The sequence below is a fragment of the Lingula anatina genome, chromosome 1, assembly GCF_051362555.1.
Source record: "Lingula anatina isolate TDL-2025a chromosome 1, LinAna3.0, whole genome shotgun sequence".
NCBI lineage: Eukaryota > Metazoa > Brachiopoda > Lingulata > Lingulida > Lingulidae > Lingula > Lingula anatina.
The window spans coordinates 35,774,262-35,801,164 of NC_141767.1; the positions used below are offsets into that span (position 1 = coordinate 35,774,262).

The following is a 26,903-nucleotide window of genomic DNA, read 5'->3' on the forward strand; positions in this document are numbered from 1 at the left end:
ACATTGTAGTAACATTTATAAAAGATCTTCGACTTATTGTGTTAGAGAAGATAGTGTGTTATTACACTTAAAGAATGTTCAATTTGATTGGTTCAAAGTTTAGGCAACAATGGTAGGGCTGACCAATCAAATTCCATATACAATAATCAATGTAAACAAACCTCAATTTCTCGATTTCGAGGTAATATTGGACAGTGTTGTCTATGCAGTCTCAGGTAAGTTATTTTTAGTATCAGTTAAATGTCAAGGTAGATTAGATTTTCATGGAACAAAATCATCTAATGATGAATCTCAGTACTGAAGAAAGATTTCATTATATAGAGTGCTTTGAAAACGAGTCCTAGTTCTTTTCATTTTTTACCTTGTATGAAAAATTAATTAGAATAAAAACCCTAGAAGAAATATTGGATTGCTTTGTTTTGGTTTCCAATATCTGTATTTACTGCTATAATATTACAAACTTCAATTATAATGGCATGTTCATGCTCCATAGGCTCATTTTTTAAATGTTGATTTCTTATATTTTCTTATTTTAATTATTATATCATTCTAGGCATTACAAATTAAGGGTATGCAATGTTACGGCACTTTAAAACAGTTAATATGTGTACATAGTGTCACAAACTTAATCGTTTCATATAACAACAGTAGTGACAATGAATTAATGTTAAAACATTTTTATCAGATGAATATGGAAAGCTTTGATAAGCAGAATGCCATCAGGACAGAACAGAGTGCACGTAAGTGAATCAATGGCTGGCACGAAAATGTATGCAGTGGCACTCCTTTTTACGTTTTTTATGAGTACTATTTGTGTACAAACAGTCTGTGTATATGTACAACCACATGATTTTTGTGCTATGCAGCAGTATGCGTGCATTAATTACGTGCACTGTTGAAACAGTATGGTACATGCATGTATGTTTGTGTGTAAACATGCATACGTGTGCAGGGGCGGATCCAGGATTATTTGAAGGGTGGGGTGGGGGTGGGGGGTCCCGAACAACGGGCCTCGGATGCGAAGCTGACCATCGCCCCCTTGTTGTGGGTTTCGGAGCCTGCTTAAAGGCCCAGTTTTTTTTTTTTTTTTTTTTTTTTTTTTTTTTGGTGTTTTGGAGCACAAACAGTGCCCTTTGGCACTTTTTAAAACTGTGAGTTAACTGGTCAAAATTCTAATTTCAAGAGGAGAATATTGGTGTGACATATATTTGTCAGGTCAGGACCCCCGGGGCCCCCTGCCCCCTCCCCCTCCTCTAAATCCTCTTCTGGTGTGCATGCACGAACCTATTTTCAGGGAGGTTTTGCTGGGTTTTAAAGAAATACTCATAGTTTAACAAAAGCTCAGCCTGAATATTAGATTGGTTTGATTTTCATTTCGTTTTGTCTAAACAAACCTTCATTTATTTTTACAAATAGTGAGGATCAAATGGCATTTAGATAATCATATAATATTATCAATATTCATATTATTCTTCCTTCAACAGCAAAGGCCACAGTGCACATTGTACTGGTGGAGAATAAATTTAAGGGCATCAAAATGGTGGGAAAGGGGCCAGTCCTGGGAGACTGGAACCCCCAAAAAGGGAAACACCTGGAAAGAACACTACAAGAACCTGCCAATAACAGGGTGTCATTCTTAGCACCTAAACATTCAGTGCTAGAGTTTAAGCTGGTGCGACCAGTAAATGTAAGTAATAAACATACTGAAAAGGAGTTAATGTGTCATCGTGTTCTACACTAATTTTTTTCTATTTAAATGAACACTTTGGTGGAAAAGAATATCAAAAGCGCATCTTTTTGAATTCATCTGATTTTGGCTAATGCTCATCATATATTGTTACTTTCCTATCTGTTTATGAGTATGGTATATTTATGGTATTGTAATTCAGCCCTACTGCCATGAACCCTATAAAAACATGGTGTGGGAACCAAAACCTTATATAAACCGGATCATAAAGGTAACTTCACTGGATGGGATGATGATCAAATGTTCCTGGGGAACACAGAATATGGAGATCAAAGGTGAGCTAGTGCTTTCTGAAGTATCCCATATAGCAAAAAAAAAAAGAAAAAAAAAAAAAGTCAGCTTTGTATTATTGTTACATTTTTTATCCATTTATTTTCACTATAATAATTTTTCCCGTCCTCAGTGATTCAAGCACGTAAAATATGTATAAGAAGTTACATCTGAGAAGATTTATTCTTCCTTCACGTATAAATAAATGTGTTTGACTTTACTGAATTAATGTAATTGCTGAACATTTATGCAAAGAAATATGTGGAATTAAATGATATTATGCAATGCAACCATTTTATTCCAGAGTGGAATGTCAACCCCACCCCTAGTGGTATGTAACTTATATATCAGCTCATGCAAAGTAACATAATTACACAAGATAAAGCTATTATAAATAATTTGATGTAAGAATATTGACAATTCACCAAACTGTTCTCTCGGGTGGCAATAATACATTATGATAAAATTTATGTCAAAATTAATTGTAGGGTTTATAAATTGAAGGACTTTAAATTTTCAGTTGTCATCAGAACAGATGACAATTTTTCACTGTCAGGATCTTTGCAGATATTTCCTGTGTTCTGTTTTAAATTGTTTTTATTTTTTTTAGTTTACACCATGTTGGGAAAAACACCCCACATTCCTGGAGGAGGAGAGGATAAAAAGGAGATGGATGGTAGTAAAATAGTGCTGTATTCTTTGTTATTTTAATAACAAATTAATTCTTGTGGTTGGCAAAAAAAAAAAAAACAGTCTGTTGAAGACAGGCTGAACTGTGTCAAAACTGCCAGCAGTTAGACATGTAAATGTTTTTTTACTGAAAGCTGTGGAATTTCTAAGCCCATATTCTCAACACAAAATACTCCATGCATTGGAATTTAATTACTCATGATAGGGCTCAAATAAATTTCTCATATGTACCCAAAGGAAGCTTTAAGTTATTTTCATTCAAGACAGAAATATTTTTTTAGTTCACCTACTCAGTTGAAGCAAGGCACCCCAGAAAATATCTCCTATTTAAAATTATGCCATTGTTTTTCAGCTGACACTAAGCAGCAAGTATTGAATGAAACTTGCAAAGCATTAAGAGATGGAAATGATACAGATGATGGTAAGACTGTACTTTTAAGTTTCAACCTCTATACTATTTAAACAAATCCTAAATTTGAACAGGAATTTTAAGTTTGGATCACCATGTTTATACAGTGACATTTCATATTTAATAAAAGGTAGCCCTGAAAATATCTCCTGCATTTAAAATTATGCCATTGTTTTTCAGCTGACACTAAGCAGCAAGTAGTGAATGAAAAGCATGAAGCATCAAGAGATAGAAGTGAGATAGATGATGGTAAGAATAAACTTTTTAGTTTCAACATCTCTATAGTTTAAACAAATCCTAAATTTGAACAAGAATTTTAGCTTGCATCACCTAACACACAAACATTACATTTTTAAAAAAAAATTAAGGCAGCCCTGAATATATGTATTTGCAATTATGCCATTGTTTTTCAGCTGACACTAAGCAACAAGTAGTGAAAGGAAAGCTTGGAGCATCAAAAGATGGAAATGAGACAGGTGGTGGTAAGAATCTGCTTTTTAGTTTTGACATCTCGATTATTGAAACAAATCCTAAATTTGAACAGAATTTTTAGTTTGGATCACCTTACATGGTAACTTATCATTTTTGTAAATTAAGACAGCCCTAAAAATATCTCCTGCATTTAAATGTATGCCATTGTTTTTCAGCTGACACTAAACAGCAAGTAGTGAATGAAAAGCATGAAGCACCAAAAGATGGAAATGAGACAGATGGTGGTGAGAATGTGTTTTTTAGTTTCGACACTTCTATTATTTGAAAAAATCCCTCATTGACCAAATATTATATTCATTTGATGTTCAACATTGTTTGAGTGCAGACAGTAGAATTTGCATACCTCGGACACTCTGGGATTGGAAAATTAGTTTGTGTTACTTGACGATTTTAGTTTTGCAATGCCCATAACTTTACATATAAAACATCAGACCCCCTTGATTTATTCAAGATATTGAATGACAAAATATTTCTCAATAAGCTTCTATTTTTGAAACTTAGTAATAGCCACATTTTGTTTCAAAATTGGGGCCCTAAAGGTTGAAAATAATGTACAAAGAATTCATTCCACTTATATCCACTAGAAATAATATTAGTTAATTTTGATACTTTCCCTGTATGTTTCCCTCTTTTTACATCTTAATAATTTTTATAGGATGCACTATTACCAGTCATACTGATAGCTAGGTTTAACATACACAAGCAAATGCAAGAATTCTGTTGAAATGTGGTAGCTGAGCAACGGATTGTGTGTAGATGTGAACTAAGCAATTTTAAATGGAAATGCTGACATTCCATCTAAACTGTTTTTTAAATACAAAATTGTGCACATAGGTATAAGAATAGACCCGTGGTGGATAAAACTCCAAAATCAGTGAATGATAAGAATAATATACTTTGTATATCATTATTACAGAATTTTGAATGTAATATAACTAGATACGTACATGTGTATGTTAAAGGTATTTGAAACAGCTCTCCATGCCATCCATGCCTAGTGGTACAAGATATGTTCATTTGTTTTCTTCTTTATTTTTAAGCCATTGCCCAAGACATTGTGCTGGACATGAAAAACAGAGGTAATAAATAATACCACTTGAAAATTTAAATGTTTGTCTCAACATCAAACTGAGAATGATCTCATCTAATCATTATGTATCTGAAAGAGGTTCCCCTCTCCTGGCTCTTATTGGTAAATACTAGTCAATAAATTTTCATGATTAAATATTTTCATTAATTTCAGAGACCCCACGGAGAAGAGTCTCTCGGTTCAGGAGATTTTTGAACATGGTCACTGCATGTTTTAGGCGAAGGAGGCAAAGATAATAAGTAAGTTGTGAAAATATGTCAAGTTTAAGTGATTTCACCATATACATTAGGCATTCATGTAGAAATTAAACTGATGCTAAACAGTATTTGAGTGCAATAAGTTCTTGGTACTTGATTATTTTAGTTTTGCATTGCCCATTACTTCAGAAAGTTTTAAAAAGAATCGGACCCAGATGGTTTGTTCAAGATATTGAGTTAAATCTGTCCCACAAAAAAAGTAAAAGATATTGAGTGACAAGTTATGTAGAGTCTACCATACACTCTTATGTATATATAAAAAAAAAAACAAAATAAAATTGATCAAATAATTACTTACATCTTTGAGAAAATTTTAACTTTGTTAGCTGCTGACATAAGTTTTGATTATATTATTTTTACATATGGACTTTTTTCTTCTTTTTTTCAGCCTTAAGACAATATTGTTGATCAACAACTGAAGATAATTGAAAACAGGACTCATAATTTAATTTTAACCTAATTTTTAATTATTACCAGCTAGTCTAAAATAAAATGAATGTTAAAAAAAACAATTATTTGTTATTTATTTATTTATTTTTATTGTTTGGTTAACTCCCCAGATAACATGCCACCAGTGGACTACCAGTTGCATGTTATCTGGGTCTCTGCATTTAAAAAAAGGACCTGCAGTCATATTTTTGATATCTACATATCCTGCAAAGCTACTATTCTTTCCCAATTTAGACCTGTATTCAACTTTAAAATGGTAAAACTCCTCAAATAAAAGTTCATTCTGAAATGTAAAGGAACACATAGCATTCTAAAAGAGCTGGGAGTCATCTAGAACTAAATCATTAAATTAGAAATGGAATAAAATGTACAAATCAAGTGGAAGAACAAGTCAAGGAATTATTCATGAGAAGGAGAAAATTGCTTTTTTCCCTGGAAAAGTTTATTTTGGCAGGTAAATCCTATAAAAAGTATGTTTAACTAATGATTAACCATTAACTGATAAATAGTTCACCACCAAAACCTAATTGTTTTTCACTTGTTTCACTACAGATTCTTTCCACTGGGATGATCACTGCTTACAATTGGTGCCTCTTCCCCCCCCCTCCCCCCCCCCCCCCCCCCATCTCTATTCAATTGTCACACATTTGGGACAACACAATCACCAAAGCACTGGTGAGCAGTAATCGTCCCATATGACATCAGAGTGAAGAAGATCACAGATGTGATCAAAAGCTCTGTCATGTATAGCTTTATTTTTAGTGTAGAAATTGAAAAGTTTAACACTTGAATCATATCCTATGACTACACAGATGAATTTCCATCAGAAAAACAAAAACATAACCTCTCTGGTACGATGCCTTTTAATCATAGATAATGGGTTTAAATAACTGCTTCATTTTTTACCTAATGCCTTAAAATGCAGTCATGCAGCAATAGTCATTTATTCTGTGCTGCTTCCCAGTAATCATTCCATAAGTATTTGTATAGATTTCTATAATTGTTGTTAAGTTGTTATGACCAATGTAGAGAGCCTGTAAAATGTAACGTGTACACATTATAGTGCTCAATAAAGATTATTATTATATTATTATTATAATTATCTTCTTTTATTATCAGACTAGAGAATATTCAGTAAGAACGGATTAATAATAAATAAATAGATAAATAAACGCATTTGTTAAAGTAGTGAACTGCTTTTCATTTGCATAAGAATAGCAAGGAGAGTAGAAACCCAAGATATTTGTTACATCGCGGACGCATTGCCTTAGCATGTATTGGTTAAAAAAAAATAAATAAATAAAAGAATTCTTCATACAGTCGAATATAAATTATATTTGAGACGGGATTCTTGAGTTTTAGTTTCATTTTGTGTCCCATGTAATTAATCTTTATTGGGAAGCGCACCCGATTGAATGCGTTAGGTGTGTCTGTTTCTACTAACGCATCCACTGGACTATCTTCCCCATGCGTTCATGAAGGTGAACCACTTGAACTCTGAACGTATACCCCCCCCCCCCCTGCCCCCCCGGAGGCTACGGCCCTGCACACACACACAACTAGACAAGCTGTTCCCTGTTGTGGCGATCGTCTCCGAGAAACTGAGACTTGGGATGTTGATGTACAGATGAGCGGATTAAAAGCGTAATTTTCATCAACAAGCAGGCAGCGTGTAAACATTTTGCATAAAAATGAGAAGTGTATACAAGACTAAAAAGACGGCTCTCGGTAGAATTTTAAATAATTGAGAGCATCTATCTATTTAGAAACCAACTGTGTTTGTTTTAGTATTTTTAGAGGCCTGCTTCCTTTTACCGAACTTAGATGTTATGGGGTCATTTTCTGTCGATATTGCATCTCGACAATAGAACAGAACTGCCCGTAACTCATTGTGAACAACGAACTTTCGCAGTAAGATCGAATGTTAGTTTACCATTCCGTTAACCTTCTTAAACTTACGCAAAATTCAATCCAACGAGAAAATCATAACTGACCCACGCGAAGAGCACCTGCACGGGAAAATGGGTTCGATTTTCTGTCAAATACAGTTCTTCTAAATGTTCAAAATAGACCTACCGGTCCAAAAAACTAATCGATAACAGGCGAATTTTGCCCTCCTGGGTTGAGCATATATGAACGCTTTACTTACTACTCCCAAAAGATCTAATCTATATTTAATAGGTAAATGTATGAGGAAGCTTAAATTTGAGAATTAATTGAAATCAATTCATTTCTCGGGTTTTCAATACTAGCTGTAAAGACAATCTTGTTCGCTACTTAAATTTGAATATAGGCATATATGGAGCAATGCTGTTGAAAATTTAACCTGAAAATTCATTTTTTTTTTTTTGTTGTTGTTGTTGTTTTATAGAAGAATCATGAAACGAAAATGGATTTAAAGTAATTTTAAATGTTAAAATACTTATTTAGGCCAATTTTAACAAAAGGCGCAGATGAGCTGTAAAAAAAAAACAAAATATTATTGAAATTGGAAAGCCCATTGTCGATGAAAATATTTCTTTATGTAAATGAAAAGTAAAAGACACTTGGGGATTTAGATGAACTGTGTATCTTCGGCTGATGTATTTCAGTTCTGCTATCGTTAAATAAGTTTATTTCAGAGGAGAGAGATCGGGGTACTTTTCATATCAATCACGCAAGCAAATTATTTTTGAAAGCAGATAATGTCTCAAAATAGTTAACTTTTTGGTGTTAATACAGTCTCATGAACATGTTCAATTATGACCAAATAATAAATTATTATTATTACAACTTAATAACAACCTTAAATTTGCGCAGCAGCAAGAATCGATGTAATCTTAATGCATGCTTACAACTGATTGATAACTGAAAATGAAATCTAACGTGTAGCGAACAGATAAACGTTCTTTAAAAGTTTTTCATTTTTTTTTTTTTGTTTCCTTTCTTGTTTCCGCGTTTACCTTGCCCAAGTTCACTATCGCACTTAGAGAGGTTTTATATTGAACATATAATCCTATCAAAACAAAGAAACATACTTCTTAAGTTCAAATATGTGAGATCATTAAGTATCACACAGTGAAATATGTACAATCGATACAATATATGAATACTAATATGGGAATGATAATCGATTCCACACAGGTTCCCTAGGTTGAAAAAATAAAGTTTGATAGAAAAGTAACAATAATAAATACCCTTAATTTCTATCGTTTTATTTTTCGACATAAAGTAGTAAGATAAACAACGAGAGTTATTCCGTGCTAGGTTCTAGCGTTAAGTAAATTATGGTTATATCTACCTGTGGGGTTTGTTTAGTTAAGGCATGTGGCGCCACCGTTCATGCTTGCCGATAGTTTACAATTACCGTGGCTGCATAAAGGTGAAGCATTGTCAATTGGCTCTTTTCATAACTCAACGCACCCGTCAAGACACACAATTTAATTTTTTAGCCATATAAAAAGTTCACATCTTTTAATCATTTACATCTATTTGATATCTAAAAAACAATATTAATGATATTTCTTGAAGATGGCTTAAATCTTGGGACAAGAACTTTGCTACAAATTTAAAATGATATTTCTTGTTTTGCCCGACAGAGGGAGGAGGGTGATTAATCGTAACAGCCAACAATTTCAACATGGCGGCCATTTGTTGAAATCTTTAATCGTTGTGTCATTACCTGAAAACAATGTCATTTTTACGAGATTGTGGGAAATTTCGTTGTCGAGGATGTAGATCGAAATGGATTAGTCAATAATAATGGAATTACAAGCGAGGAGAAGGACGGAGAGGGTAAGACAAAACTTAAAACGCAACTGTTTTAAGGAGGGGTGTAGAAAGTTTTTAGGACACCGACACTTAGCAGGTGCATTTTTTTGGTTTCTTTTGTCGATTAAAATGCTCGTTCACCTTTAAGTGTGCAGTCCATTCGTAACTATTAAGTCCCTTATGCATGACTGCGTGTGCCTAAATATCTGAAACGGTGGCATTAATTCGTTGTCCAAGATAGAAAACTCATAAAGCCTCTCTATTCAAAGTACAAAGTAGTCGGTGGTCGACATCATGAGCTTAGTCGGGCCTACTGCCCCTTGCTTTCATTATTTTTGGTATAAAAGCTATGTACTTTTCCCTTAATATGAAATATGTTACACATTAAAATACTTGTAGGAAGAACCTTTGAAGGTATAGATCTTGTCCTGATTGTAAATTAATTGGGCCTTTGGTGAATGCCAGCTTTGATTACAGTTAGGTGTTAAAAATATTCCGCACACAGGTTCCATATAGAGAAAGTATAAAAAGGTCTAAAGTTCAACATTTTTAGAATCTGTTTTATGTTTAAGTAGGTCTGTAAATAATGCTCCATATGCTACAGTGAAGAATTTCAGCCGAAAAGTGAAACGTGTCCACTGAAACCAAGACCTTGTAGGTTTTTATCACTTTAACACATCTCAAGCTTCACAGCTATGAGCAGCACAATTCTGACTCCTATCTCCATTATGATTATTACACTGATCTAAGATTTATTATATTTGTACAAAACTGCAGAGGAGTAGATTACTAGTAACGTGTAATGCATCCTGTACCTGATGCTATCAAGTAAGGCTATGTACAATATAATGATAATGTCCTCCCTGGTCAGTGAGGTGTGACCTCTGTCCGCTTCTTGTCCACCTTACCCAGGGGAATGTACAGAAGTAAGCACATCACAGCAGAAGAGATCAGATACAAAATATATTTAATTTGAACCTCTGTCTAATAAGAGCACACACTTAAAGTAACCATTGATTATACATTCTCAAAATTTCACCTACTAGTACCTTAATGATGGGGTCCTTTGAAGGTTAATGATATGTTGCTGCCATCCTTTAAGTGTACCAGATATATATGTACTCTATTAGCCATCACGTCTTGTATCTTTAATAGGTTTCACTTAGGATTCTTCTATGATAAGTAATGTGTGATATAAAATGCAAGTTATCGGGTATGGGAATTTGTTTGTGGTTAAAGACTGTGGTGGAATACTTGGTTGATTTAGATAGCCTTATGGATAAAATGATAGAAAGTAATTACTGTTAACTCGTCCTCCAACCTTGGGGTATTTGACAGTCATCATGATTTTTTGCCTGACATAAAGTATCTGTACATGTCATCTGTATCATACTTGATTCAGAAGAGAGAAAGAACTTGCTGTTGTATTGAAATTATTTTGTCTGGGATACTTCGACAATATCTTTTATTGAAACATATTTCAAGTTCATGTTAACACACTTGGTGAGCTCAGAATGAATGAGTTACACAGAGATCTGATTGTGGTATGGTGTAAGGAAATGGAAGGCTAATAGTTCTTATTGTCCACAACCAGATAACATCAGGTGTCTGTTTCTGGCCTCATTGTGCCTATGACATCCTTTTAACAGCTGACTTTCTCTAATGTACAGATCACTTCCTTCATTGTATTGGCACTTTTTGAAATCACTAGAGTCTGTAATATTGACTTCATTGAAGTGGTATGCTCCTTTTGCTTCTTTGATTTACAATGTCAGTCTCACAAAAGCACAAGTGTCATTGCTTGGCTCTAGTAGCACTCCCAGGCTGAAGGATTTGTTGATTTAGGGTACACTACAGCTTAGATATTATCTAAATTGGTGATAACTTTGAGGAGGGAGATAGGTGATTTAAAAGTAAAAAAAGACTCCAAGGACACATTTGAGGTGTATACTTTCAAGAAGTTACAAGTGGGTGCACTTTTGAATACTTTTCTCTGGAGATAATTGTGGTTGAATTAATTTTGAAAATGTTGAGTACTGAAAAGTTTGTGATAGCTTTAATGTAATTGTTGATCTAAAGATTGTTTGTCAAAGTAATAGTAATGATAAGTTTTCCATCTTCTTGAAGGGTACATGTGAAGACAATAGTTTTGCATTTGGAAAGAATTATAAACTTCAGCATTATTTGCAATATATCATTCAGATGTAAATCTGTCTAGTCAAAGATTTACTATGGAAATTACATTTTACTTCAGTTTAAAACTGTTTTATTACATCTTTGTGGTAATTTCTCCTAAGCTATTTTGAAGTTCTATGAACTGCATGTTTGATATATAATAATCAACCCAAGTATCTGTCATCCAGGTAAACAATTGTGCTGCTTGATAATATATAACTTTGTAAACATTGAGTAGTTATCGTCTTGTTTGTTTAGACTACTTACATACATCATAGCCCACATGTCCTCCTCCTTTTATGTACCTACTCTCTGTGATAAACCTGTCTTGACATCATAAAACATCCACTATCACATTAAGAGCACTAATATTGAGTTAAGTTTACAATCTTTCTGTCGCCTTGATTATGGTTTTATGTATGAAAATACAGCAGATGCATACTCTCTCAAATGTTTGAGAAGGCTGGGCTTAGTTTTGTTGTAGTAAATTTTAGCCAAATGCTTCAGCTTATTGTTATTTTGCTTAGGGAAATATGTTGCTGTTTTTGTCGAATTTATCCCTGATGTAGTTCATGGTTTTGATTAATATGTAATCAGTTGACTGAAAGAAATCTTAGATCATGCTCAGGAATGCAACCTCTTTTACATTTGTGTGATTTGATTTTCCTCTTTGCACCAGAGGGAAAGTGTAGCAATACCAGCCTGAGCTGCTATGTTACAAATAGTTATCCACCTAGGAGTAGCTGATGCATTCTTTGAACCTGGGAATATAGTATTTCATAACAGTGAATATTTAAAGCAGTTGTGATCTTTCACCCTGAAAAGTTCCATTGTACTGCTTAACTTTCAAGTACAGTGAAGATAAACCTGTAGTACTGGGTATACAGCTTTCTTAGCAGTAGTACAATATGTGATGCATCGCCATTGTGTGTATTAATTGTGAATGGTACAGGTTAACTAGTCTATGAAATGACATGGCTAAAGCTCAAATGTTTTTTAATATAAAAAATGCTGCTTTCTTGATTTCTCATAAGCTCTGGAATAAAATTTCGCCTCTCTTCAGATGTAAACAGTAGTAGTACTGGTGCTTGTAGTAGCACAAATACATTTTGACATATTTTAAATATTTATCCTTTACACAAATCTCCAATGACAGATATAGACAGGTCCCCTCCTATAGCCCTACCCTGGTGGTATATGGGACCATTCCCACTGACATTTGGATCGATCTATCTCCCTGGGGAGTCTCACTAAATTGCTATCAATTTAACCGGCTTAAATGTCTGTCACACCTAGTAAAGTTGTTAAGGGGTATTTATCTTTACCCCCTAGCTGATTCGGTATGAGTTACAGTCATTTAAGTCAGTTAGTTAATAGCAATTTAGTGAGTCTCCCCAGGGAGTTAGACCGATCCAGATGGATTGATCTAGTTATGGGAACTCAGTTTATAATGACTAGCTGCAATGGTTGTCATGTTGTAAATTATGGATGTGCGAGGTTTTTCAGTAATGCACTGAAAGGGACTGCGTAGGATATTTGTGGTCTGAAGTTTACTGTTTTCCTTTTATGATAGCTGTGACTTTTATGTCAGAAGTTGGTGACATCCTTATTGAATATCATTTATATGTCAAATTTAATTCCGTGTTCAAACATTGCATCTTTGTGAAAGGGAAAATACCATTGATGTTTGCACCCATCACAGAGCTTCAGGAAAGTGAAGAAATAGGTAGTCATAGAAAGCTAGAAAGAAATGTTGAGCATTTTTTTTTTGTGTCTTGCAAAAAAGATGGTCAATTAGTACCAGAAAAACGATATGGATAACAGGTTAATTGTACCTTTAGCATCAAAATTACCCGTTAAAATTAAAAAATGGAAAAGTTTTTAATTAGTATGATTTACCTTAGTGTGTGTGCATCTATTTTCATATAGTATATAACAAGGCTGGGTATTGCATGACCAGAATTCGGGCTCAAAGCTTGCAGGATGCCAAAGAGGGGCTTACGTAGGATTTACTATCTGTAGCCAAGTGCATAATACAACGATGACTTATCTTTCTCCACTGTACTTACTCGAGTTCAAGATGTTACGAATGATGGGTTCATACCTGTGTGACCTGCATGAGAGGTGCATCGTTTCATCTTTTTGAATTCATTAAGAGGTGATGGTTTTCTGTGATAATTGACCTTTGTCGAGCCTCGGGTATGACAGACTTGATTTTTAGTTGAGTGTCATGAATGAGACATGCTTGACACTAATGTCAATTTTTTTAATTTTATTTTTTTAGTGAAAAAATCATTTGGGAGGCATATATTTAAAATTGGGGAAAGTGAAGGAATTTCTTTGTTTTGAAATTTTGAATTGAGATAGGGGAATATGAGGCAGACGTGGACTGAGTTCACCAAGTACTTAATAAGGACACTTTTTCTGTCAGTTGACAAATGTTTGTAAAATCTAGATAAGGCATGTTGATTTAACACACTTAAAGCACTTCATACTACAGCACAAATCTCGAGACAAAACTGTCGGCATAATTAATTGCAGAAATGGAACAGAAGTGAGAAAACTCACAGAGTTGCATTCCGAGTTCTTATGTATCTATCCTTACAAATATTGTAAATAAAGATGGAAGGCCAAGTGGGCTCGATGGTCAAATAGCCTTGTTTATTGAGGAGAAAGATGCCGTTTGTCTAAGCCACCACCTTCCAATCCAACCGAAGAGACGGAATGGCCGCCCAAGAATGTTTGTTCTGTGCATACAATTCTAGCTTTAGAAGGGCAGAGCAGATCGAATTAGGACTTTTATTTCTTTTGCTAAACCTGCTGTATTGTCAACGGTTTGTTCAGGCAGGAAAGTAAATAGGACAGACACAAAGAGGCAAAGACCTATATACTGTTAGCTATGTGTGAGGTTACATCTGGCTTACCATGCATATGACATTTAAGAATTTTAGTGGGAAACGTTGGAAAAGCAGAAGGAAAAGATCTAAGTAAATCCTTTGTGTATGTCATCTTTATTTTCTGATTTCTTTATACGCACAGTGGTGTCTTGTTAGCAGTGGGGTGACGCTTGCCAAGGGACCCAAGCCTTCCAAGTCAAATATCAGTGATTTCTTTCCTTTGTGATGTCAGACATTCTTGTTAAGTCATTGGTGTGATCAAGATTGACATTCTTTTGGTGCGTAACTGGGCCAGTCAGGTGCCTTAATTGAGTTGACTCATCTTTCTTGTAAGAATGCACCAACATTAGGATATAACTCACCTTAAACTAGCTGCTGTGTGATGTGTGTTTTCTTGCTCTTGTATGACCCAGTTCTAAAATATAAAATGTCTGTTAAAACTGTGTTGTTTGAAAAATTAACCCAACAGCTTACTACAGTGGTTTAATATAGCAGATGAAAAATCTTGTTTAAGTTTTGAAATCAAAGTTATTTTTCTTCCAAAGATATATATATATATATATATATATATATATATATATATATATATATATATATATATATATATTGAGTTTTAGCATGAAAAGGGGATACTGCAGTTTACACAGATATTAATAAATAAAGCATTACTAGAACTATTAACTTTTAACTCATCATAAATACTTAATTCTTAATGCACACAAATATGGTGCAAGAATGACATTCCTGTGGACAGCTGGACACAAGTATACCACTGTGGTCAATCTGTTGGCCAGCTGGTCATTGAAACCTAACACCAAGGTAGTGAGTGTATTGGGGCTTGGTGCTGTGTTTAGGGCTAGAGATGGCAATTGTCACGAGATTGATGAGAAGTAGGCATAAGGTGAGTGCATTAATAGACCTTATGTTCAACTGTCATTGGTGTTAGGGGATACCTTTATTAAATGACAAAACTAAGATCAGCATCAGAGTAGACCAAATTATTATTGAAGTTATATTGACAATTCTGTTCAATATTGAGGTTGAAGTAAAAATTGAGATGACAAATTACGGATCTCTTATATTGCATTCTGTACTACTTGAGCCAAAGATGTGAATCTTGATTTTTGTATATATATACAATATGTTTGGTAAAGTGACCCTCGTGAATAGACATAAATCACAAGACTTAATAAAAAGGGGTCGCTGCTGCCTTATTTTTCATATCAAAGGGAAAGCTGACAAAGAAATTTGACACATTTTTGAGATTCTTATTTTAACAAGTTTGGTTTGCCTATTCAGGTTAAACTATGCTTAAAGTTATAACTGTCAACAGGTGAAACATATTTCGAAAACAACCTGAGGGGTACTTAACTTTGTAGGTGTGTGAAGTTCCAGGTTTGAGCTGTCGTGCCTCCCCCCCCCCCCAAAAAAAAAAAAAATTATAAGAAAAGATGTCTTATGTCCCAATTCAAATGTGTTGACACCCTTCGAAACTTGATACGTGCAAAGTGAAAAATTAAAATTTAAGTCACAAAAGATGTCTCCTGCTTGCTATGCGTGTCTTCCAAACATCCTAATCCCAACATGACCACATAAAAGAAAAGAAAAAAAAATGCAATAATGAAACACAGCTGTGTCATGCAAATTAAAAAAAAAAATAAAGCCTATACAATGCCCGTGCTGCAAACATGATATGGGTCATGAAATTACTCGCTGAAAAAAAAATTAAAATCCAATCACAAAAGTCTACCGCATTTCATTTTGCACATATCCCCCTGAACAACGTGTCTGTGTACCTATTTTCTGCTGGTTGGTATTAACTTACCACAGTAATCCACAAGGCAATAGAACCAGTACATCCCTGAACAATCCATATTGCCTTATTACCATAACATTGTATACACATTGTGATCAAGTTGATTGGAATGCATACAATCCACCCTACCAGTAGAGTAGAGGGTGTGATCAGACAGGCAAAAAGAAGTGTCCTGTGTATGACGCTATTGATGGATTAAATATTGCTTAGTTTGACAGTTGACATTCTAATGGTAGGTTACCTGCTGGAATGGACTGTGAAAAAATTGCACCTGTATTAGAAGTTGACTCCTGCTGAGCTGGTGACTGGGATGGTTGCTACAGTCAACTCATGACATTAAACAGAACTGTTATATTTTTTTCTCTGTGTGACTGCACCTTATTTTACAGTTTGTGTGCAGTGGTGGTGGGGTGAGTTAACACAAGGTTTAGGGCTTTGGTCAAGCTTTTTGGTCAACATGAAGGTGCTGGACCAGCTGTTAATTGTCAGGTGTTGTACATATTGTGGATCTTTTTTGAATGTTGACTGTGTTGGTCACAGTGGGGGCAAGGGACACCAGGGTAAAGTGGGAGAGGGAGGGAGGGTAAATAATGCAAAAAAAAATATGGTCCTTTTTTATTGCGGGGGATGAGATGGGAAGTGATAAGTTGCATTCCATTCCTAATTACATTTGAAAAGTACATTTAAGTGAATCACTCTAAATACCTTCATTTTATTTTATCTTTTTTATGGGAAAATGCTTGAGGTTATTCCTCAAAACAGACCTCACACCTCATAAATGATTATTGCCGTTTGTGATCTCGAGCCGCAGGTTTTTGATTACAAACACAAAATTATGGACTTAAACTGGAGATCATGGCATTTCAGTGCTCAGTACAAGTATTTTCATGTTCGGGCCATAAAGTCACAGTTATAGTTGTTAATTCAGCATTTACATTCACAAAGTTGCGTCTTGGGACCACAACAATTTCAGTTAGAAGGCCTTATATAACTTAAATTACTTTCGATCCTTCCCATCTCAGTTTTTTTTGCCCATGAATTGTCATTGCCTTTTTTTGTACACAACATGCCATGACTTGTCAGATATTTAATTTCCACACTGAAAGTTACACATGTCGCCGTGCACGAATTTCTCTTCCAGAACTTATCATGGAGCATTTTAACCAACCCAGGCCCACGTTACACTGTAATGCATTTTGCAATCCGTTCATGCTCTTCTCCTTTATCTCTTTATCACAACTTTTTAGGGTGACTCTCGTTAACGCCCAGTTATATAATAAAATTTATTAAACCTAGCAAATAATTTTCCTTTTCTTCATATATATTGAATTTATAAGTAGGTATTATTTCAACCAAATAAATTGATGCAAAGTGGATTTCTGTTATAGCTGAGAACTGGATGTGAATTACTACACTTGAATACATTCTCTGCATGCTCTAATACTTTCTTGTTCTCTGAGCATTGGGCCAAGGTGTTCTCAATAAGTGACAAGTCAGGTCACATGTCTTGATTAACACACCTGTTTTGGAAATTTCATTTGACTCGAGGCACAAATAAGGTATTTGATGGAGTTCAATGGACAAGGTCTAAATAAGTTACGTTCCTTATATCCCGAGGGATAGAAACCTTTAACCCATTGGAAGTATTGAAACTTTGAACTGGTGCAAAAGATTGAAATCAGGCTTGCCATGGTCTACTGATGCCCGAGGGATGTGGCTTTATTTCCCTGAACACAATCGGACCCTTTGTCGTGGTTGTCTGGAAATTAATTTCAATTGATTTAGTTGAAATGCATGATTGAATGGAATTTTCTTAATGCGTGGTAACAGTACTAGGCAGTTCTCTCCTCTCCTTCCTTTCAATGCACTCATGACCTTAATTCACTCAGAGGCAATGGACTGAGGCATTGATAAATGACAGGCTAGTAATTTTAAGAGGAAGGAGACATGGAGGAGGTGTTTAAAATTCCAAAAAGAAGTTCTTATTCAGCAGAACTGTTTTAATGTAATGTATGTAATGAGTTTAGATTTTCAAGAGGTGGACAGTTGCAGACTCAGAGGAACACTCCCATGATATGTTTTTGCACTGTTTCTCAGTCAAATATTGGAGACATTTTTATTTTGCTCTGTTTATATTTTGATTAACAGTTAAAACTAGTGCTAAATGGGAAGTACTTCAGAATCGATGATCATTATACAGTAAAACTGGACAAAAATGTAGTTGAGTCACCTCTAATATATAAATGTCCGGATAAAAAGTGGCACACAGTTTTAGCCTGAGAATGTTGACAAATGGAGAAAAAAGCTTCATTGGCCTTTTCATTCAGAAGAAGTATAAATAACCCAAGTCTGGTCGGAAATTTCGGATGATTTACCATGCAGAAAGTCACGAAGTCTTAATTAAAGCAAAACCATGCGAGGCACAAAGAAACCCCACAGTATTCATCAGCATAGTGAAACGGTAAAGACACAGGACCACTTTTTTATGCATAATCATTAATTATAAGGACTTTGACTATGATGAATAGTGACAACCTATCACTTTGAACTCTGGTAGTAGTTAACAAGTGGCTGCCTTTCCCAGGCAGTGTGGATTCGTATGTAGAAGAGCACACACATGTTGGTAATGGGTCAAGTAGTGATAGGAGGGAAATGTTCGAGGGGTTCGAGTAAGTTTTGTACCAAAGCCGAGTATGGAAAAGGGACAAAGGTGGGTTATATTTGTGATCGGGAGATCATAGCAACAGGGCATTGCAGTTAATGAATGTGAAGGGTGATTTGTTTGAGCAGGTTTTGTTTTAGGCTGTGTTGGGTCTGTGTTTATGGTGACTGTTTTAGATATGATGTAACCAAGTACTAGTAATGAAAAGGGTTTTGTTGTAGCCATTTTTTTTGTTTTTACAGATTTGGGGTGACAACAGCATTAGTTTGGCTTATTTAAATCAATGGTGTTAGGAGTTAGGATATGTTCAGTAAGAGAGAATTAAAATTAATGTATAATGAATGTGTCTGTGCTTGATAAAATTATTATTTGAAAAGATGGAGACCAAAATGTGCTGAAAGAGAGGAGATTTGGTTATCATGAAAGATGGGGAATTTTGTCATTAGATACACTCTCTGTTTTGCATATGAGTGGTACAGAAAGAGAGAGGAAGAGAGAGAGAGTTATGAGAGGAATAAAAATTGATATGTAATATGAAAATCAATGAAAGTTTAAAATAATTATAATGGTTGATATTTACAGGTGGACTCTCAGGAGGTGGAAGCCAATAGGAACAAAATTCTCTTCCTGGAGAAGGTACGCCAGAGCAACGAGGCCATCACAAATGGCGATTTCCAGGGCGCGATTCGCCTTTACACTGAGGCCATCAATCTGGACCCTATCAACCACATACTGTACAGTAATCGTTCAGCCGCTTTCGTCAAAATGGGGCATTTCCAGAAAGGTCTAGAAGATGCTGTCAAGGCCAGGGATTTGAACCCAAAATGGGCAAAGGTAAGTTGGAAAGTCTCTAAGTCAGGGGCAGATCCAGAGATATTTTCTGACAGGCTTCCAAATTATCTTTATTGATCCATGCTCCACTTTTGACCGTCTTCTGACAGAAAAATAGATATCTGTCAGTGTAAACTTGAAAATCTGACTGTCTTCCGGAAGACCCAGATGACGACCTAAATCCGCCCCTGCAAGTTATAACCACAACATGTGCACATATTTTAGTATTGGTTCTACAGCATAAATGCATGCAGGTTCAATTCAATTCCCAGCAGGCACAAGGTGTCATTTCATAAATAAAATATGTCTAGACTTCAAAATGAAGCAGAAATGAAATACCTTGAAAGTACACAGTGAACGTGCCATGATGTGACCTGAACAAAAAGGTGTTTTTAATACTGAGATCATACAGAAAAAAATATTGTGAAATAAAATATGGGGATTCAGTTTGCTTGAAGTGGAGTGGGAAGATACCATCAGAACATCTGAATAGTGTGAATACTATGACTTTATACCTGAGAACCTTAAAAGGCATGAATAGCATAAAAAAGTAAAAAGAAAAGCTGTCTCACACAAAAGGCTACACAAGACTCTTACAGTCAAGCTGATAAATTACTGATTTTCATGACAAAATTGAAAAGGATTGTAAAATCTATACCACGGAAATCCAATGACAATCTTCACTTAATAATGATAGTTGTGTTAGTAACTTTATCTTGAAGGTGTTGATACTGCACCTTAATTGTGGGTATTTTGTATCAGATTCAACTTGTCAGATGCTCACGCACAAACTTCAGGAATGATTTCTGTTTGATATATGTATGTACAGCATGCTTGTGCAGGAATTTAAGGTGAAGGGAAGTTCATTTGGTACGCATTTTGTTGCATATACTTTCAGGTTTTGATATTTATGCAGTTACCTCTTTCCATCCTACCCCCTCCCCACCCCCAAAAATCAATAAAGAGTCAGGCATTTTGAGGGTATGGAATACCTTTTGCATTCCGTGTGATTGACCTTAGTTTTCCAGTGTGAGTCGTTATTTGAGCCCAATGTATTCTGCATGAAGCGTGATTCAGGAATTCTTGGTGATTGGTGATTGGCCTGAATATATCTTCTATTTGGTGATTGAGCTGTTTTAATTCTTGGTGATTAAGGAGGGGTATTCTCTACCCTCATTTTTGCAACAACGGAGAAGTTCTCTTTCTTTAACACTTTTTGTTTAAAAAAAAAAAACTCCTAGGTTGGTGGCCCAGCAAGTTTTTCAGTTTAATTGAAAGTGATACAATTGGCAACTCTTTGTTTATCTACTTTTGTACTGTTCTGCTTTTTTTTTCATTGTTCAAGAGGAGTTTTAGGTCAATGTCTGGTAAAAATTATATTATACAGGAATGCTGAAAATACTGTGAGAAGAAAAAAAGCATCTACAGGAAATTGATCTACTTGAGTCATTTTACAATTACTCTGTTTCAACTGATTTTGAAGAGTAGGCCATGTAAAAAAAAGGGAACAAAACTTTTGACATCTTGCCAATGGAGAAGGAGACAAGCAGCACGTTGCCAGAGCTCTGACGGCATGCCTCAACCCCAAAGTTGAATTTTTGCTCTAGATTGTCCTGGAGAAAAGTCATGCAGTGCTATGTTGCCCTCCTTGTATGCTGAACAATCAGACAGAACTTACAGTTATTTTACCCTGACATACATAGGGGTTACATACTTCTTCAGTTTTACATTATTTGCTCAGATTGACAAACTCAATTGAACAAGGTATCTGGTGACTCTAGAACATTTTTGGCTTTTTTGTTTATTTATTTATTTTTTTAAGATTACCATGGGAAAGAGCTGTGTACATTGTTAAAGTTTTTTAAAACCAGTCAGAACACACAGTAGTCAGTCAACCTGGGAGACACACCTTAAGGTATAAATTAACTGTAAAACTTCACACTGCTTTCAGATGAAAGAATACAGTTCACTCCATCTGGTTGTCTCTGTAGTAATTTGTCCCTAAAGCTGAAATCATGTTGAGTCATGAAGTGTTATTCGATAATTGACGAAAAAATAACCTCACACAGTACAGTGTGTGTAGAAAGGAATGCCATCTATATATATGAATAACGAGGGTGGCTTCAAGATCCTCTGCCCTCAGATCTCGTCAATTAAATTGAAAACCTATACCTGGCTCCCACAGTTGATCATAAACTAGAACACAGTGGTGTTAGGTACAAAAGAAGCCTAGCTACCTGTTACATTAAAAAATACTGGAGGCGAAATAAAATGAGATCAGTTGGGCATGTCCACAGACACAATATCGGAGCAGCTAGGTTTATTTGTCAGCTGATACAGCCGTGAAAAGGCGTAACTGCACACCTAAAAAAACATGTCGGGGTCAGATTCAGGGACCATGTGCCCCCAAAGCAGGGAGGAGGAGCAGGTTTGGTCATAAGAACTACTATCTTGTCTTCTGCCGACTTTTTTTTTAAGTTCTGTATCCCATCATCTTAAAAACCAACCAGTTTTTGTTTACTGTTTAGGGAATAGTAACAACGTTAAGTTTAAAGAATATGACATTTAATATGATAGGGGTCCAGCAGCTTAAATTGTGTTAACGGATAGACATATTCATGTTTTGGAATTGATTAAAAAAGGAATGTCCAAGGACTTACAGTTTTTAATGACCTCATAAATGGCAATTTAGAACTGAAGTAGAGATCAACACATTAAAAATGACCTTTATCTCACTTGTTAAATCCAATTCAGTTAGGAATGAGCTGTTTTTCAAGTTTTCAGATGTACTTGATGGCACATCTTACATTTGCTTAATATTAATAGATGCCAGACCATTTGGGCTAGCTAATGCATTTAGGAAATGGATTTCCATAGAGTTGGCTTTTCAATGTGGATGACAGTAAATTTGACTACTAGTGTGAGTGACATAGGATACGTGATGAAAGCAGGTGCAAAGCTTAATGAAAGCACATGCAGATGCTCATGAGGGCATGTTCGTGCACACAACGCACACCGAAAAATACCAGTGGTTGCATTTATGCTGTGGTGTAAGATGGACAATTTTGAAAACATATTTTATGGGAGACTCCTAGAGCACTGCTGATTGAAATTAAGCAAGTGGATTCTAAGCATAACAGCATAACAGTCCGCTTTTCATACATCCTGGGAAATGGACACCCTGCACTTCAATCTGTGTGCCCCTAAAATAAGATGCGGCCCTTTCCCTAGTTCACTTTTGAAAATGTCCCAAAATAGATAGATGTGCATTAGTGAAAGGAAAGAAGTCCAGCAGATAGGAAATCCTCAACAAAACATTCATACATGCAGGATGAGGGGAATTAATAAGTGGCCACTTTGCGATAACAGAATATGTTTGTGTCGGCTAGTTTCATGCAGTCATGCATGCTTTGTTCCATTACTCTGGCGCTGGCTCATATGTCAAAGCAGTTTATTGTGTGTGGACGAAGAGGTCCTTTAACTTGTGGTCTGTTGAAATCTATTTGAGGTTAGCCCTGTGTCATTCCAGGCCCCCGTGGAGTCGGTGACATTATCACCTGTGTATCCATCTGTCCCATGTCATTGGCTGTGTAATTGTAGTAATATTGGAGAATAGAGAAAGACAGACCGCTTGTATTATGTGTCATTGGTGTAGTGTAATTGTAGCAATATTGTGTCCATGCATGGATAGCATGGACAGGGTCGCTATTGTTTGTACTGCGCCATCTTCATTCTCTTTTCTTGTCATTGGTCATGTAATTGAAGCAGTAATATTGTGACCATTTGTAGAGAACTAACAGTGGTTCTAGTGTCATTCCTGTGTCATTTATGGGACAACTTTGCCTGTAATGTGTCACTGCAATTAAGTGTCACTGTCAGATAATGATTACATTTTTTGCATAACCCACCTTATGCCCAAGTGATTATCAGTTTTTATTTTAGCTACTCTTGATATATATAAGTAAAAACAAACATTTAAACAAGTATTTTGGCACGGTCAGCTCATGACTCCTATCCTCCAATTCAATAGCAGGTTACATAAACTGATGTCTGGCATGACCAAGCTATTTGCATTGGTGTCTTTTGTATCTTTGCCCAAAATAGTTTAATTGATTCTTTGCTGTACATCAGTCAGTGGTCTTGTTTATATCCTGGATAAGTTATTAACATGGAGTCAGTGCCATTCCATGGACTGCGAAATGATATTATTCCTATTAAAACTATGATGCTTCTTTGTGTGCTGTTTGCAATTTGTAGGTCAGCTCTGTCCTCTTTCTATTAACTATTTATGTCTACAAATATTGTGTGCATGTGAATTTTTTTCTCAGTTATGTTATTATTGATGGATTATTTACAGGCCATGAATGTTGGTTTTTGTTATCACAACAATAGTTTGTAATTCTCGCCTGGCAGATACTTGTTTCTCACGATACCCTCATCTGTGTAATAAATCCATAAAGTTCTAAAGTCAGCCTTTTCTGCTTTGTGCAAATGAAAATCTTTTATGAGCAGGCTTTTTTTTTCTCACAATCATACATGTTATTATATAACTAGAATTATTTAGGTCATGCCTCTACCTTTTATGTCATTACTGATTACTGTCTGGGATGTTCAGTCGTGCTTTTCTTGATTAATTGACTCGGGACTTAACTTCAGTGTCACTGAATATTAACCTGTGTCATTTATATCTCGTTTGTTTTGACACCGTTTGCCGAGTCTTCTGCACCTTCCAAACACAGGAAATCATCACTGCAGGTTTCAGTTTTGTCTTGACCGTATGCCCTGGGCTTAAAAAGATGTGCTTTTGAGAGATGGATCTTCCCCTAGCACTGTCATGTCTGTATTTTGGATTACTTCCTTGTCAACATAGCATTGTTAATGCAGTAATAGTTTTTCTATGTCAGAGCAGGGTTTGACTTGAATGTTATCAGTGGAAATTCTTTGCCAGTGCCTGTTGGCCCTTTTCTGTCATTGAGAAATTAGTTTACTACACACATGCCCATTCTATATATCTTGGCTTAAAATATTTGTCCTTTGTTATTTTGTCACACCTGAAATTGTAAAACCATTGAGATATATGTCATAAATAGGTTAATATAAATATATTTTATGTCTGTAGACATATTTCAACCAGTTGTTCGTAACTTTTCTGTTGAGCCAATATTTGATTGCAGATTATCTTCCTGTCAATTAAATTTAATGCAGAAAAGGGTACTGAATTGAAAACTTCTAAAGCAATGTTTGTTTTGTTTTTTCATTTTCAGAAGTTGGCAGGTTTTTGTTTGGCATACTGAATATTGCTATCAATATAAAGTGTTAGTAATCTGTTAGTTACTGCCTGGTAATGTAATGTTAACAAGCAGTTAAAATTCCTTACATTAATCATAAAATTAAGTGAACCATGCAGACATCCTTGAAATGTTATGCAGTGCATTGGGTGTGAAAGTACTAAATCAGTAATGCCTCAAAATCTTAATTAGTTTGGCTGCAAGAAGAAATGAGTGCACTTTTTTTCAGTTTAGTACATTGAAGATTCTTTAGAATTATAATTAAATGATACCTTGGAGGAAGGTCAAAAAGGGGGCACTGGATTCGAATATAAAGACAGCAGCCTAAATGGAGTGTTCATTTAATTCATAATGGGGTATCATTATGTGACAAAATCATGATTTGGAATGTACGTCAGTTAATATTCAAATAGGATGGCCTTGGAGGAAGGTAGGAACGCAAGCACCAGTAATTTTTATGAAGAGGTGAAATTAAATCTGGTATTTCTAACTGTAGCTCGGAGTAGTGCAGAAAAGTCCTCTGCATAAGCAAAAGAATAAACTTGTTGCTTTTGGCAGGGGTCCAGAACGGTAGTCTTTGTGCAATCAATATGAAAGCTATAATATTATAACCAGTAATCTCAGGTAAATTTAGCCCTTGAGGGACCAGGAGCCACTTTTTGCTGGTGACTTTTTGTCCTGGTGGGCTAGGAAAATATTTGTTGACGTTTGTAAAAATTGGTTGCCGTGAGACTCACTTCCTGACGGTGGCAGAGGTCGCCATTAGCTCAGGAATGGAGGTGAACCTAACCAATCGAGTTGAACTGCTAGGGAACAAAGTCTACAATTTTCTACCCGTTGAATAAAAAATAGCCTCAGTCATCTGACATGCATGGATGGATTTGCGAGGCTTTGGGAGGACCAAGTTGATTAGTAAAAGCAATGAAGCATGCACAGAAAAAGACATGTCATTTACATCTTTTCTTGTTCAAAGCCATGTTTGTTTTAATCTTTATTTGCCAACATGGACATGCCTGGAATAGCTGTCTGAAAAGGGAGCTTTGTTATTCTAATGTAAACCCCCTATTCAAACCTCCCTGAATGTCTGGGCTGACTCTGATTGGCTGAGATAACACCAATTACCTCATCATAATCTCAGTGCAGATAATCTCGTCCCATATCAACACCAGCGCCTTGTTAATAACGGTTCTTGACAGCAGCAAACAATAAATATGTCCAACTTTGAGCTCTTGGGTAAATTGTTGGGCCTATCGGACAGATTGATACAGACAGGATCGCTGCTTGATCTGTATTACATATAATGAGGGAGGTTGTTACATCATAGCGAGATGCAAAGATGAATTGTATTGAGCAGGTGTCATTAGGAAAAAATGGTGACAAGTTAAATGTCATACCTGACTTTAGGGATTTTCATATCAAGACCTTTTTGTTTCATGTTCATTGTTTGAAATTAAAGTCATCAAGGTCAGAAGTAATTGAGAATAATAGTGAAGGCAATTTTTGAAAGTTAAGTTTTGAAAACTATCGAAATTACATGTTTCATGGCTGTCTTTTGTTTCAATGTGGCACAATCTTTTTGTCTTTGAAATCACTAAGTAAAACTTGGTATATGGGGATTGTCATTATGTGAAATATCAAAGGAAAAATATGGAAATTATATGCATAAATATATAATGTGCTGGGAGAATCCCCTCCCTGTTTTGTGAATTACCATGTATAAGAAGTAAAATTGGTTACGAAAAATGAATGATGCTTTTTATGTAAACCGTAACATTGAAAAAGACACCAGGATAATGACATACAGGACACAAATTAATAAACTCCATGTCAAAGATGGTGGCATCTCACATTCAACCAAATGCAAAAAAAGGTTTCCATTCCAAACAGGTTGCTGTGACGCAGTACCTGCATGAAATGGATTAAAGATGGACATTAAGCCAGACAGTAATGCCCGCCAGGTTATAATGACTAAATTAATTTGCATGCTGTGTTCGAAGCGGTAGCATTTCTACCTGCAGCATGACCCTATGTGTTGTATAGCTGGGTAGGCTTGGCATTGGGGCTTATACACAAAGCTGG

General features: G+C 35.5%; 2 protein-coding genes across 4 annotated transcripts in view; both read left to right on the plus strand.

The window, feature by feature from the left end:
• The first annotated feature begins 15 nt into the window (after nucleotides 1–15).
• Nucleotides 16–5,459, plus strand: LOC106171974 (uncharacterized). 3 transcript variants are annotated; one of them, XM_087001083.1, is made up of 13 exons: nucleotides 16–215; nucleotides 686–740; nucleotides 1,485–1,687; nucleotides 1,890–2,022; nucleotides 2,322–2,348; nucleotides 2,628–2,693; nucleotides 3,060–3,128; nucleotides 3,297–3,365; nucleotides 3,530–3,598; nucleotides 3,764–3,832; nucleotides 4,649–4,687; nucleotides 4,852–4,937; nucleotides 5,344–5,459. In XM_087001083.1, the coding sequence occupies exons 1-12, from the start codon at nucleotides 204–206 to the stop codon at nucleotides 4,932–4,934; spliced, it is 894 nt and encodes a 297-aa protein (XP_086857209.1). In that variant the 5' UTR covers nucleotides 16–203; the 3' UTR covers nucleotides 4,935–4,937; nucleotides 5,344–5,459. The 3 variants fall into 3 exon arrangements, with proteins under 3 accessions (XP_086857209.1, XP_086857208.1, XP_086857210.1); XM_087001082.1 differs by lacking the exon at nucleotides 16–215 and having other exon boundaries at nucleotides 592–740; XM_087001084.1 differs by lacking the exons at nucleotides 16–215; nucleotides 4,649–4,687 and having other exon boundaries at nucleotides 592–740.
• A 3,534-nt stretch (nucleotides 5,460–8,993) lies between these two features.
• Nucleotides 8,994–26,903, plus strand: part of LOC106171995 (tetratricopeptide repeat protein 28) — a 35,880-nt gene continuing 17,970 nt past the window's right edge. The window contains exons 1-2 of the mRNA XM_013552565.3: nucleotides 8,994–9,179; nucleotides 19,288–19,539. Of these exons, the coding sequence (XP_013408019.2) occupies nucleotides 9,147–9,179; nucleotides 19,288–19,539 (285 nt within the window). The 5' untranslated portion in view covers nucleotides 8,994–9,146. The remainder of the gene's footprint in view (nucleotides 9,180–19,287; nucleotides 19,540–26,903) is intronic.

Bases quoted from the DNA above. Each gene is read 5' to 3' on its own strand.
- LOC106171974 (XM_087001082.1), top strand. From the start codon at position 665: ATGTTAAAACATTTTTATCAGATGAATATGGAAAGCTTTGATAAGCAG. The intron at 3,129-3,296 runs GTAAGACTGTAC...ATTGTTTTTCAG, and splicing joins TGGAAATGATACAGATGATG to CTGACACTAAGCAGCAAGTA. The intron at 3,833-4,648 runs GTGAGAATGTGT...TTTATTTTTAAG, and splicing joins TGGAAATGAGACAGATGGTG to CCATTGCCCAAGACATTGTG.